Source organism: Rhinatrema bivittatum, chromosome 4 (genome assembly GCF_901001135.1).
Source record: "Rhinatrema bivittatum chromosome 4, aRhiBiv1.1, whole genome shotgun sequence".
NCBI classification, from domain to species: Eukaryota; Metazoa; Chordata; class Amphibia; order Gymnophiona; family Rhinatrematidae; genus Rhinatrema; species Rhinatrema bivittatum.
Window position 1 is genome coordinate 210,497,240 of NC_042618.1, and position 13,491 is coordinate 210,510,730.

General features: G+C 45.4%; 1 protein-coding gene across 4 annotated transcripts in view; it reads left to right on the forward strand.

Moving 5' to 3' along the window:
• Positions 1–13,491, forward strand: part of SEMA3F (semaphorin 3F) — a 418,190-nt gene that overhangs the window by 373,582 nt on the left and 31,117 nt on the right. For all 4 annotated transcript variants that reach the window (XM_029599645.1, XM_029599643.1, XM_029599642.1 and 1 more), the window contains 2 exons: positions 1,987–2,028; positions 4,736–4,893. In XM_029599645.1, the coding sequence (XP_029455505.1) occupies positions 1,987–2,028; positions 4,736–4,893 (200 nt within the window). The remainder of the gene's footprint in view (positions 1–1,986; positions 2,029–4,735; positions 4,894–13,491) is intronic.

Consider the following 13,491-nt stretch of genomic DNA (forward strand, 5'->3'; position numbering starts at 1 on the left):
GTAGATTTTCAAATCTACGTGCGGGCGTACATGCGCGCGCGCGCTACCTGCGCGCACACATGTATGCCCGATTTTATAACATGCGAGCGCGCAGGCGCGCGCATGTCATAAAATCGGGGGTCGGCGCGTGCAAGGGGGTGCAGAATTGTGCAACTTGCACGCGCCGAGTCGCGCTGCCTTCCCCCGTTCCCTACCCCCATCCCACCTTCCCTTCCCTTCCCCTACCTCCCCCGCCCTTTCCCCCCTACCTTTTCCTTTCTTTTATTTCCAAAATTACTTCAGCCCCGGGGCTGAAGTAAGTTGCGCGGGCCGGCCAACTGCCGGCGCAGCGGCAAATGGCTGCTGTGCCGGGAGCCTGTGACGCCCGGACCTCCCCGCCCCGCCCACACCCTGCCCTCTGGACCACCTCGCCCACACCCCGCCCTCGGACCACCCCGCCCACACCCTGCACCCTGGACCACCCCTTTAGTAAAGCTCCGGGACTTACACACGTCCCAGGGCTTTATACACGTCGCCGGGCCTTTTAAAAACAGGCCCGGCGCGCGTAAGACCGGTTACGCGCGTAAATCCTCCGAAAATCCGGCCCATAGTGTCTTCCGCCTTGGGCCTAGGAGGTCTTCATATATGTAGCTTATTTCAGATCCAAAAGTCATGTGGTCCTTTGAATTTCTTCTGTCAAGTAACTAGAGAAAACCTGGAAACTTTTCCGTAGAAGATCTTAATAGATGCTGAAGGAAAGTCCATCACAGCAACCTATAGTTTCCTTTATGAAGCTTACTGTACCTCTGGCTGGACAATCGCATGTTTCAACATCCTTCCCCCCTCCATTTCTTTCATGTGTCGGGCTGGGCCAGCACATGTACAGGTGCTGTCCCTGATCCCATTATAGGACACCTGTGAAAACCCTGTGCTTGGGTTGCCTCCAGTTCCTTACTTCGCTCACTAGTTATCCGATGCTGGATTTTACTGTTGGTAGGTTGCTGTAACTAGGAGTTTCTGCACCAAGGACTCTCACTCTTACGGAGCCCATCAGTCCAGCGTGCAGATATCCAGGCCTGTGCGTAACAGGACCCCCTCCATTTATACAATGTTCCCTTGTCTTTCATCAGCATTTCATACAGTTCTTCAGTCCAGTACATTATAGATTGACTTCTAAAAATACGCTCTTTCATTACTTCTCGGTGAACGAATTCACCTTCCTGCACTACCAATATGAGATCCAGGATCATCGGCTCTTCCCCTGGCTCAGGCTGAGAGACAGATAGATAACTGGCAAGGCTCATCTGTCTTCGATTTCCCAACTTGCCACTCTCTATATTTTAGTGGGGCTAACCTTACTTCTTAACAGTTGTAGGAAAGGTCACTCAATTCCTTTATAGGAATCACAGTCCTTTACAGGAAGTAGATGGTAAAAGATAAGCACACAGCTTTCCCGTCAGACCATTCAGAGATGATAAGTGGTCAGAGTTGGCTAAGTACTGCTGAAGGCCACAGTCATCTTCATGACCTGTAAGACTCTTGTCTTGCAAAAGTGCTTTAGGCAACACAGAACTGCTGCAACGTTTACTGGAATAATAACTTCCAGAAATTATGTATAGATTCTCAGCCTTAGAGAGAAAGGATGAATGACGAATACAACATATAACACATATTACAATGTTTATTTTCCTTGTAAGCTGCAGAGTGCCACCTGCTGACTGGAAGTGCACACAGTTTAGCTTGATAGTACTGTGAGGGATAGAAACTGACCCCTGGATCTCCCCTGCTGGGGATCGCTCCCCTGAGCTTCAGAGTTGCTCCCTTGTGCTGAAGGGGAACCGAAACTGCTGGCTTAAAGAATGCAAGGCTAATTTATAAGTGCCTCTGAAACAGGGTATGGGATACAGTTCCTAGCTTCCTGGGCTGATGGAAATATTTGCTGTTCTAGGAAGTGCTTGTAATTTAAAAACAGGTCTGTACAATTTCCCATGTTCTTTTTCATTCTAGGTTCCAGCTCCAGTTAAAACCATGACCATTTCTTCCAAGAGGGTAAGTCTGCCATCAAGCCTGCCTCTCTCCTGTGCTCTTTGTATCTTAACTGTTAAAATATCTGCCTGATCACTCCTCCTTCTCCTCATTTCTACAGCACTACCAGGCACATGCAGCACTGTACAGATTCACAGAAGAGCAATGCTTGCTTCATGGAGCTTACAATCTAGTCAAGGCACACAGACAAGACAAATAAGAGACTAAAGAAAATGCATTTATTAAAGAAATCACTGTTAAACAAGTTCTGAGTTGCCAGTTAGGGTCTCATGGGTTCTTCTGCCTCTTATACATTCTGTAGCTGGTAATCAAAAAAAGCTGAACTGAGGGAGGCGGCTACAGGGGTGGAAGTAGGAGTTTAGCACTGATTTTCAGAACTTAGGTGCAGAAGTCTAAGCAAATGTATAGCAGGTCTTCATTTAGTTGCCTAAAATAGGTCCTTACATTAGGAAGCTATTTTCAGCTGAAAGCTTAGGTGATAACTTTAAAACCTGCACGTGTGCCAGATAAGTCTAAAAATGCTTCTTGGCCAGATAAATAGGGCTGGCTTGTAGGCTTATCCATCTATCTAGCTTAGCCAGATAAGTAGTGTTTTAAGTCTTATCCGTCTAAATAGCACTTTTATGACTTATCCAACTATCTTACTGGACAAGTAATGCTTTTCAGACTTATCCAGCTAAGCCGTGCCTTGCTGCTACTTAGCCAGATAAGTCTTAACTTGTCCAGATAAGTACTAGTACTTAGCCGGATAAATCCAATTTGTTTGTCTAAGTAATGGCAAAGGTGCTACTTAGCCAGATAAGTCGATTTTAGCAAGCTAAGTGCATGCACATGATATACATGCGTTTCTTTACGTACAATTTTAAAGGGATATGCAAGTAGTTATTCAGACGCATTTACCCCCTGTAGGTCAGCTTTTATACGCATAGGTTGGGGGATTTTACAAATTAGATTAGCAGTTTGCCCAGTCCACCTGCAGCTCATGAAGACCCTCCTGGCTGTTCTGCCGGAAGTCCCCCCATTTCACCCAGACACTTTTCCCTGTGTCATTTTTTTTCAGTTTTAATATGTTTATGATCACTTACTCCTGATCCTAAGCAGGAGTAAATATATGTAAGGAAGATGCCACATTTACATGTGTAAATTGATTCTACTCGTGGAAGTGTTGCCCCTCCCAGGAATGCCCTTGATCTGCCCCTTTTCTACATGCACAAATTTACTTGCAGACTGTTTAGCCTAGTGGTTAGAGCAGCGGCCTATAACCCAGGGAAACCAGGGTTCACATCCTGCTGTTGCTTCTTGTGACCTTGGGTAAATCACTGTTGCCTCAGGTACCACAATTAGATTGTAGGTCCTGTGGAAATAGGGAAATACCTATAGTACCTGAAGGAAATCCACTTTGATGTACTGTGAAGTGCCAAAAAGCAGAATATAAATAAAATATTTTGAGGATTATAAAGTAGCATATACTAAAGTATATGCTATTTCTACATGTATGTGCTGATTTTTACAAGTGCAGCCTTTCAGGCTCCTAAGTTTGACTGAAAATAGGTGCATAACTTAACTGCCTAAATTTAGAAGCTCAGCAATTTTTTGACCATTGGACTCCTAAATCCTTTGAAAATCTGCTTAATTCCTTTTTACTCAGAGATGCAGTTAAGAGGCCCAGGGAGTCTTATTCATTTATACAGGGTGCTCTTTACCCAGAGATACAGTGGGGCCGATGCAATACGCTGCGCTGAGCCGAGCGCACTATTAACCTGCAGTTGGACATGGATAGAATAGGCACTAATTAATCCCCTATTGCAATAAGGGGATTAGCGCATATTCAATACACGTCCAACGCGGAGGGAATCTAATAGCGGTCATTCCATGCAAATGCATGTGAATGAGGCTATTAGGCATAAACTCCTGATGCAAAAAAGAAAATGTGCGTCTCGGACGCACATTTAACTATCATCCATTAACGCCTGCCAGGAGCAGGTGTTAATAGCTGTGCGCATCAAAAAAAGATGAAAAAAATATATATATCACGAAAACCAACGCCGAGTTTATTGGCGTTGGTTTTCCTTACCGGCGGACAGCCATGAAAACCGACGCCAATAAACTTCCGTGCGCCAGTCACGAAAACCGACGCCGGGTTTATCTGTGTCTGCTTTCCTGACTGTCCGCCGGTAAGGAAAGCCAACGCCAATAAACTCGGTGTCGGTTTTCGTGACTGGCGCACGGTGGTCACGAAAACAGATTGGGTTCGTGTTAGCAAGGAGGTGCTAGGGTCGCGCAAGACACCCTAGCGCCTCCTTGCTAAAGCGACCCCCAAATTTAAATATTGCATGGCGCCCCCCCTTGGAGGCTTTCTACGCGACCTTATTGCATCGGCCCCAGTGTTAGGGACGATGGGTCTTTTCCTATACAGGCTGCACTGAACCCAGAAATATAGAGTTAGGGCCGGTGGGAATCTCTTGGCTTTTATAGAAGCTGAATGGCTAGAGAAGGTCAGCCAGGACTTCTGATTCTTACACAGGGTGAACTAGGCTCAGAAATACAGTCTCCTCGCCTATCTACAAGCTAGACTGTAACCAGAAATAGAGTACTGGAGGCCATTGAGATTGCCTGACTATTATACAGGCTACACTGTGCCCAAATAGAAAGACAGACGTCATTGAGGTTTCCTCTCTCCTAACTAGTATGTCTTTGACTTTTCTCACAGCAACAGTTGTACGTGGCCTCTTGGATTGGTGTCACTCACCTGGCTCTCCACCGATGTGATGTGTATGGGAAGGTCTGTGCTGACTGCTGTCTTGCTAGAGACCCATATTGCGCCTGGGATGGCAAATCCTGCTCACGATACTCTGCCTCCTCCAAGAGGTAGGTTCACATAGATCCTGCAGGGTGCAACATGTTTACTCTTTCGAGCACTCACCCCTTCTCAAAGAATCTGCTGTTTATTTCTCGATTGATTTTATGCCATTCGGCATCTATGGGGAAAGGACCCTTGGTGAATCAGGTCCCTAAGGGCCAATGCACTAAACCCCATGCAATTCCCAACATAACTGTTGTACTTATTCAGGAAGCTGGTATGGGTGTAAAACATGTTGTACGCTGGATTCACTAAAACTGGGCATAGTTTTGTGCAGATATACAATAAGAGCAGAGGTAAAGCAATAGCCAGAGATTAACTAGGGGATCTATAGTATGTATCAGGAAGTAAATTGGATTAATGAGATGGGCCTTACGTTCCTTAAATGGCAACATATTCTCTGTTTCTGTTTCTAAGAAGACCCAGCCTTATCCTGATTACCTTAAGATGTAGTCTTTCTTCTCAAAGAATCTGCAGTTTATTTTTCAGTCGATTTTCTGCCATTCTGTGTTTATGGGAAAAGACCTCGATGAATCAGATCCTAAGGGCCAATATGCTAAAACCATGCAAGTCCCCACATAAATGTTGTAGTTATTCGGGAGACTTGTAGAGGCGTAAAAACATGTTTTTAGGCTGGATTCACTAAAACTGAGCATAGTTTTGTGCAGATCTGCAATAAATGCAGGAGTTGCATGCTCCCAAACCATTGGCAGTGTAGCTTTGCACACAACCATGCATCCTGCTCTGGCCCCTGCTCCTACCAGAAGCATTTAAAAAGCTGCTTTGCATGTCCATTGGTGTTAGACAAAAGCATGGAGGGCTTGTTACCGAGTTAAGATGGGTTTTTGGTGTCTTGAGTCTCTTTGGCGTTTGCAGTCTGGTCTGTGCCTTGTTACCCTGTGTATTATGCCCCCTGGGGTTTTGTGCCTGTGTGCTGTGCGGGCCTTGTCCTTTCCTCTCTAGTGAGCACTTTTTTAAGGAGTTCGAATGGCAGGAAAAGTGTACGTGAGTGTGGGCGCAGTCTGATGAGAAGGAGCATGCAAGGAATGTGAGCATGAGTGGCTGGGATATCTTCTTACATATCAAAGAGAGAATGGAGTTTCAGAAAAGGATATAACTCATTTGATTCTAGTTCCTCAAATTATTAGAGAAAACTTAAACTATTAGCTGGGTTCTCCCCCAGGTTTCAAATCTCTTTGGCTAGAATGGCCAGGAAAGGTTCCTTGGGCTGGCCTTGGGCAACCAGCCACAGGTTTAAGTCTCCATACGAGCCCATGCCATGATGGGTCAAGCCAAGGTCCATCAAGCCCAGCAATCCCGTGTGACAGTCCGGGTCACAAATACCTGGCAAATACCAAAAAGTAGATCTAATTCATGTTACTCACTCCCAGGGACAGCAGTGGCTTTTCCTAATCTATTTGGCTAATAATGTGCTACAGACTTTTCCTCCAGGATCTTCTTCAAACCTCTTTCAAACCTCCTCTTTGCTAGTCTCCCCTCAGAATACTTGGAGCTTGGGGCTTCATTTTCCCCACAGGCTTTCTGCAGTGCAGGATTCTCCTTCTCCAAGTCTCTCTTTTCAGCATTTCTCCCTCGCTGGGTTTTATCAAACAACATAATTAAAAACCTTTTTTCCCCATGAGTCAGCAACTTTGTCTCTTCCTCAGATAGCCTGTGTTTGTTGAAGATGTTTTATTCTTTCAAGGTGAAGTTGTTTTTCTCCTCATCCTGCCTCTTACTTACCCTCTCCGTAGTTTCTTGCCAAGGCAGGACGTGATTGCTTCAATCCTTAGGGACTTCTCAAGAGAGCAAGTCCGCATTAGCCTTCTCCCAGTCTGTAAGTAACGCAGAATGCGAAGCGTTATAAAGGTGAAAACCACCTCCTTGAGGTCCATATTGAAACAGTTTGCCCAGCTAAGTTTGGGACTTAAGCTGGATAAACTGCAGGATTCAAAAAACCCACTGCTCTGACTGCCTCTGACTTTCCTGGATAACATTTTAGCCAGATAAACCTTGCCTGTATTCATTGGAGCATTCTGGGAGTATTTGGGGGGGAGGGGGATGACTCAGCACTGTGACTCAGCGCTCACCGTATGTGGGCAGGAGTGACTGAAGTCAAACTCCTACTTGCTGTGGGGGTGGGTTGTCTCCTGACATACAAACAGCACACAGGGGCCGATGCAATAAATATGCGCAGAAAGCGGGTGCTGAACAGTCAGCGCCAGCTTTCTTAACGTGCCCCCCTGCAATTTTTAAATTAGGGGGTCGCGTTAGCAAGGAGGCGCTAGGGTCGCTTGCGCGCCCCCTAGCGCCTCCTTGCTAACGAGAACCCGATCAGCGTCGGCCGTCCGCTGGTTAGGAAAACCCTCGCTGAGTTTATCGGCATGGGTTTCCCTAAACGCCGCACAGCCAGGGGTTCAGGAAATGGATGCTTGTCATTTGATCGTCCATTTCTTGCACCTGACTGCCGGTGTTTTTATTTTACCTTTTTTTTTTAAACTTTATTTAGTTTTGTTTTTCCTCTTATCGCAACAATATTAAGTAAGAGGCAGTACAGAAAAGCAATTTTTTTCTGCTTTTCTGTACTAGTTTTAAGAGTGCTCGGCTATTAATACCTGCTCTAAGCAGGTGTTAATTTCTGACTGCTAAATGTGCGTCCTAGTCGCACATTTTTTTTTTTTTGCATCGGGAGTGAATGCCTAATAGCCTCATTCACAAGCATTTGCATGTGATGAGCGCTATTAGTTTCACTCCGCGTTGGACGCGCGTTGTAGAGGCGCTAATCCCCTTATTGCATAAGGGGATTAGTTAGCGCCTAAACAACCTGCGCCCAACTGCAGGTTATACAGTGCGCTCGGCTGAGCACACTGTATTGCATCGGCGCCACAGACTTTCAGCGAGGGCTAGTTCCTCAATTTATTACAGCAAACTGAAAGCACAGGAAGAGCAGAATTTGGTTGGCTTGGCTCCTCTCAGCCAAAAAGCTGTTCTGCTGCCCCAAACAATTCCATGGTCCTTATTATATGCACATGCACAAGCTTAACTACAGAAGGTGCAGGAGTGTGTCAAGTCAGTGGTAGCAGCCAGGCTTTCACCTGCTTCCTGAATCAGAGCAAATCCTGAATTTGGCAGAGCCCTTCTGGGAGAGAGTCCTAGAAGGGTGGGGGCTGCTTAGGAGAAGATCAGTTGACAGGCGTTGGATTTGTTTTTTTATTTAGTCATTTTATTAGATAAAGATTACATTGTGACAACAATAAAGCTTTTGAAGATCAGCGTCAGGGTTGTGAATTTGGCCCTGTCGAGTATCTGCAGCCACCGTAGTTTTCAGGACTTTCACTAATCCCCTAAATTTAGGGCCCTAAAAAGTGGGCGGTTACCGAGGCAGAGTTAGGGCAGAAAAAGAAGGTAGGTGCTTAGCAATGATTTTCAGCACTATGGGGCGGATTTTAAATGCCCTGCGCGCGTAAATCCGGCCGGATTTATGCGCGCAGGGCCCTCGCGCGCCAGCGCGCCTATTTTGCATAGGCTGCCGGCGCGCGCAGAGCCCCGGGACACATGTAAGTCCCGGGGCTTCGTAAAAGGGGCGTGCCGGGGGCGTATCGGGGGGCGTTGCGGAATGACGCGGCGTTTCGGGGGCGTGACGCGGCGTTCCGGGGGTGGGCCCGGGGGCGTGGTGCCGGCCCGGGGGCGTGGTCAAGGCCTCCAGACCAGCCCCCGGGTTGGGTGATGGCGCGCCAGCAGCCCGCTGGCGCGCGCAGATTTACGTCTGCTTTTAGCAGGCGTAAATCGTGCAACAAAGGTAAGGGGGGGGTTTAGATAGGGCCGGGGGGGTGGGTTAGGTAGGGAAAGGGAGGGGAAGGTGGAGGGAGGGCGAGGGAACAGGCAGCGCGCGCTGGGCTCGGCACGCGCAGGTTGCACAAATGTGCACCCCCTTGTGCGCGCCGACCCCGGATTTTATAAGATACGAGCGGTTACGCGTGTATCTTATAAAATTCAGCGTACTTTTGTTCGCGCCTGGTGCGCGAACAAAAGTACGCGATCACGCAAATTTATAACATCTACCCCTATGTGTCTAATTTAGGCACCAAAATCTAGGAAAATTAATTGCAGGCCTATATTTAGATATCTTAAATTTTAGGTCCCTAAATCTAGGGAAATTGTTTAGCTGAAAATCTCCCAAAATTTAGGGCCCTAAAATTTAAGAACCTAATTTAGGCTCTGAGCATTAAAAAAAGAAAATGGATTCCTCTGTTCCTATGTAATACACTTCCTGTTTGGGGCTTAAGTTTCCACACAGGCTCTCTGCTGTCAGGTCCCAGCTTGGCAGGTCTCTCTTCCCTGTTGTGTCCTGCAGCAGAAAAATCTTACCCCCCCCCCCCTCTCGCCCCAGTCCCTGCCCCAGATAATTTCAGTCTATTCTTATGGTCATCTGAGTGTGCTGAGGGCTTTTTTTTTTCCTTCTAAGATCGATCTGTTTCTCTCCTCGCCTTGCTGAGAATGCTGAGGAATGCTGAGGAAGAAGAGTGAACCAGAGAGCAAAGGGAATAGGCATAAGAGTGAGGAGGGAATAGGCATAAGAGGGATGGAGGAGGAAGAAAGGCAGGAGTGCTTTTTTTTTTTTCTTCTTCTTCTTGACACGACAGTTTCTTCTGCTCCTTCTGGGCTTCCAGCTCATTCAGAATTGACCTTTAACGGGCCATGGCACAACAACCCTCCATTCACATCTATGCGGGGATTTTCCTCCTATTTCTATATTCTTCCATCCAACTCAGCGCGGCCATTTATTTATTCACTAAAAAAATGTATAAACCGCATATATCAAGTAATTGGGCTATGTGGTGTACAAAGCAAGATAAAAACATACAAATTAATTAAACATCAAGAATTTATATAAAACATCAAACATTAACAAATGCCCCAGAAAATAAATAAGCTTTTAATTGTTTCCTGAAATTTCATATTCTGCCGCAATCTTATGCTGCTTAGGTAGAACATTCCAAAACAATCGTCCATTCATAGAAAATGCTGTTCCTCAAGTTTCTGCATATTGAATTGATTTGCGGGGGGGGGGGGCAATATTTAAAAATAAGTCATCTTGAGATCATAATGATCATCGTAGTTCATACAATGTCAAAAGTGCGGACAAATATAAAGGACCATTTTCTTTAATTAATCTAAAAATCAGGAACAGAATTTTAAATTTGATTGTCTGCTCTACAAGTAGCCAATGTAGTCTTATCAACATTAGTGTTATGTCATTCCTGATTTCCTGGACCCACCCCATAGCAGCAGGTGTAATAGTAGTAATAGTTATGCAGCATGTAGTCAGTATTCAGGAAGTCCAGTTAGAAAGGCATTGCTATAATCTATGCAGTTAAAAGAAATGCTTGATCAATCCATTGCAAAATCACTAGTTGATAAAATATAACTAAAATGATATAGTAAATATAATTTATAAAACTCTGAATGCAACATGGGTAAATGAGGCACATAAGTTAGGGAAGAATCAATTTGAAACCCAAAATTACAAACTACCTCAGTAAACAGGACGCAGTGTCAACCCATACCAAGAACTGGGTGCCAGCTGTTTCGAGATCCGCATTGCTTCTGTTTTTGTTGATTAGCTGACATCCAAGATTTTATGTTCTTCAAGCGTGGTGTAACTTGCGTCAATGATGTTAAAGGAAAAGACAGCTGTATGTCGTCATCATGCTGATCTAAAACATTCATAATGAACAAAGATATATATTTTATTTATTACTTTTATTTATTTATTTAATCATTTTTATATACCAAAGTTTAGCTAGATGCTTTCACTCCGGTTTACATTTGGAACATGGAACAACGCGGTACAAGAGAAGAAACTATATAAATGCAATACTGTACACTGGCAGAACCGGTGGTTAAATAAGATGGAATAGAATAAGATGAGATCATAGTATAGAAGGAGATGGTATAGTATAGACAGATATCAAACAAGGTAACATAATAAGATTAACTGTAACAATGTATCCTGAGCACAGGTTGTTCAAGGAATGGTGAACCTCAGAATGGTAGACGTTGGGGAATAGTTCAGGATAGTGAGTGTGAGTATGATCAGGTTGGCATATCTTCTAGTGGTGAATTGGATGTATTGATATATGGTTATAAAGAACGTAAAGTTATGTATTGTATGAATGACAGATAGTATTGAGTATCCGAGTGTTTATGGGTGTTGATCGAGACGGGTAGATTAACCAATTCCGTCTTTGAAGGCTTGTCTGAAAATCCAGGTCTTCAGGTCTTTTTTGAATGTTTTGCTGTTGCTTTGTAGTCTTAATTGATCTAGGAGTGCATTCCATAGGAGGGGCCCTGTGACGGAGATGGCTCTGTTTCGTACTGTAGTATGTTTGGCGGTTGACATTGTTGGGATGTTGAGTTTTAGTTTGTTGATCTTGTGTTGCTTTGCGGGACATGCATCTGAATTATGTTATTTAGGGCCGTGCTCTCCCATTTGTGGACTATGCTGTGTATTAAGGTCAGAGTTTTATATTCGATTCTTCTGTTGACCGGTAGCCAGTGTAAGCTTTTTAGGATTGGGGTGATGTGGTCTGATCTTTTGTGACCTGTTAGTATTCTGGCTGCCGCGTTCTGTAGTAGTTGGAGTGGGCGGGTTGTAGATTTGGGTAATCCTGTCATATTAATTAACATAGCTAAAAGTACGGTCCCTTCACAAGACATCCACTGTTAAATCATGCCAGGTTGAATGGGTAGGCCATTTTTAACTTGAAAAGATCTCCCGGATAAAAATGAAGTAAACCAGGTGAGGACTTGGCCACCAATATCTTGCTCATTAAGTGGGTCATTTTTCAAAGCGATCCTTTTCGCGTGCGATCACTAAAAAGGGGCAGCGTCAAGACCGGAACAGGAGGAGTCGGGGCAGCACAGGGCGGACGCTGCAAAGACATGGCGGACAGCGAAAAGGTAAGAACCCTTTTCGCTGCCTATTTCGCGCCCAATAGCACCACCTTTTATGATGGCGCTATTGGGTGCGAAAGCCGGCAACGATCGCACTGCAGAGGTGCGATTGCTGCCGGCTTTCGCAGGCCCACCCCCCCGCTTTGCCCCCCACTCCCCCGTACCACACGATTTATGACGATGCGGTGTCTTAGAAAATCTAGGCCTAAGGGGGTCATTTTTCAAAGCGATCACTAAAAAGGGGCGGCATCAAGACTGGAACAGGAGGAGTTGGGGCGGCACCGGGGCGGACACCGTCAAGACAGCATGGACGGCGAAAAGGTAAGGAGCCTTTTCGCTTCCAATTTCACGCCCAATAGCACCACCTTTTACGATGGCGCTATTGGGTGCGAAAGCCGGCAACGATTGCACTGCAGAGGTGCGATTGCTGCCGGCTTTCGCAGGCCCACTCCCCCGCTTCGCCCCCCACTCCCCTGTACCACGCGATTTACGACGACGCGGTGTCTTAGAAAATCTAGGCCTAAGGGGGTCATTTTTCAATGCGATCACTAAAAAGGGGCGGCATCAAGACTGGAACAGGAGGAGTTGGGGCGGCACCGGGGCGGACACCGTCAAGACAGCATGGGCGGCGAAAAGGTAAGGAGCCTTTTCGCTTCCAATTTCACGCCCAATAGCACCACCTTTTACGATGGCGCTATTGGGTGCGAAAGCCAGCAGAGAGCGCATCACAGAGGTGCGATCGCTGCCGGCTATCGCAGGCCCGCCCCCCTGCTTCGCCCCCCCCCCCCCCCGCCCCCTGTACCGTGCGATTCACGACGCTGCAGTGTCTTATAAAATCTAGGCCTAAGACAACACAATGAAAGAAAATGGCTCACAGTGTCAAATGCTGATGATATGTCTAGAAACACAGCAATCACTGCTTTGCATCAACTTGATGAAGCAGGAACTCAGACACAGACACAAGCGGCGTTTACATGCTGTGGCCACATCTGAAACTGCGTTAATGAACACTAAGTACAATATATTATTCTAAAAAATCAGTTAACTGTGCCAGGACAGACCGTTCGATGAATTTTGCCAATGTAGGTAGATTTGAGATCAGTCTGTAACTAGAACATTGATTTACTGGCAGAGATCCTTGTTTAATAACTGGACGCACAAGTGCCCTTTTTAGTGTGTCTGGAAAAATACCATTGACTAATGAACAATTCACTGTAGTAGCTATAAAAAAAGATCCTTTCTAGTGCAAAAAATTCCCACGGGACAAGAGTCTAAGATGCAATAAGACTTATTTAAGCTATTGAGTATCGTTTCCATCTCAGTGGAAACAAGCAGGTCAAAAAGTAGACCATCTAACAGAAGTTAATGAGTCCTCAAGGGAGTTTATCGCAGTACTAGCATTGGTAACTATTTGTAACAAGGAATCAATAGTCTGAAAAATGTCAGCTAACATCTGACATTTAGGAGTTTTACATAGTGATTGAACTACAAAAAACAGCTTTGATGGCCTATGGAGGGAGTTATTAAGCTGTTGAGAGTAGTTTGTTTTGTTTTTTTTTTACTTAAATTAAATGCTGATCTGTAGGCCTGGCGGGCAACTTTAAAAATAATGGCAGTGTCATGGATTTCTTCCTTTTGCGATCTACTCT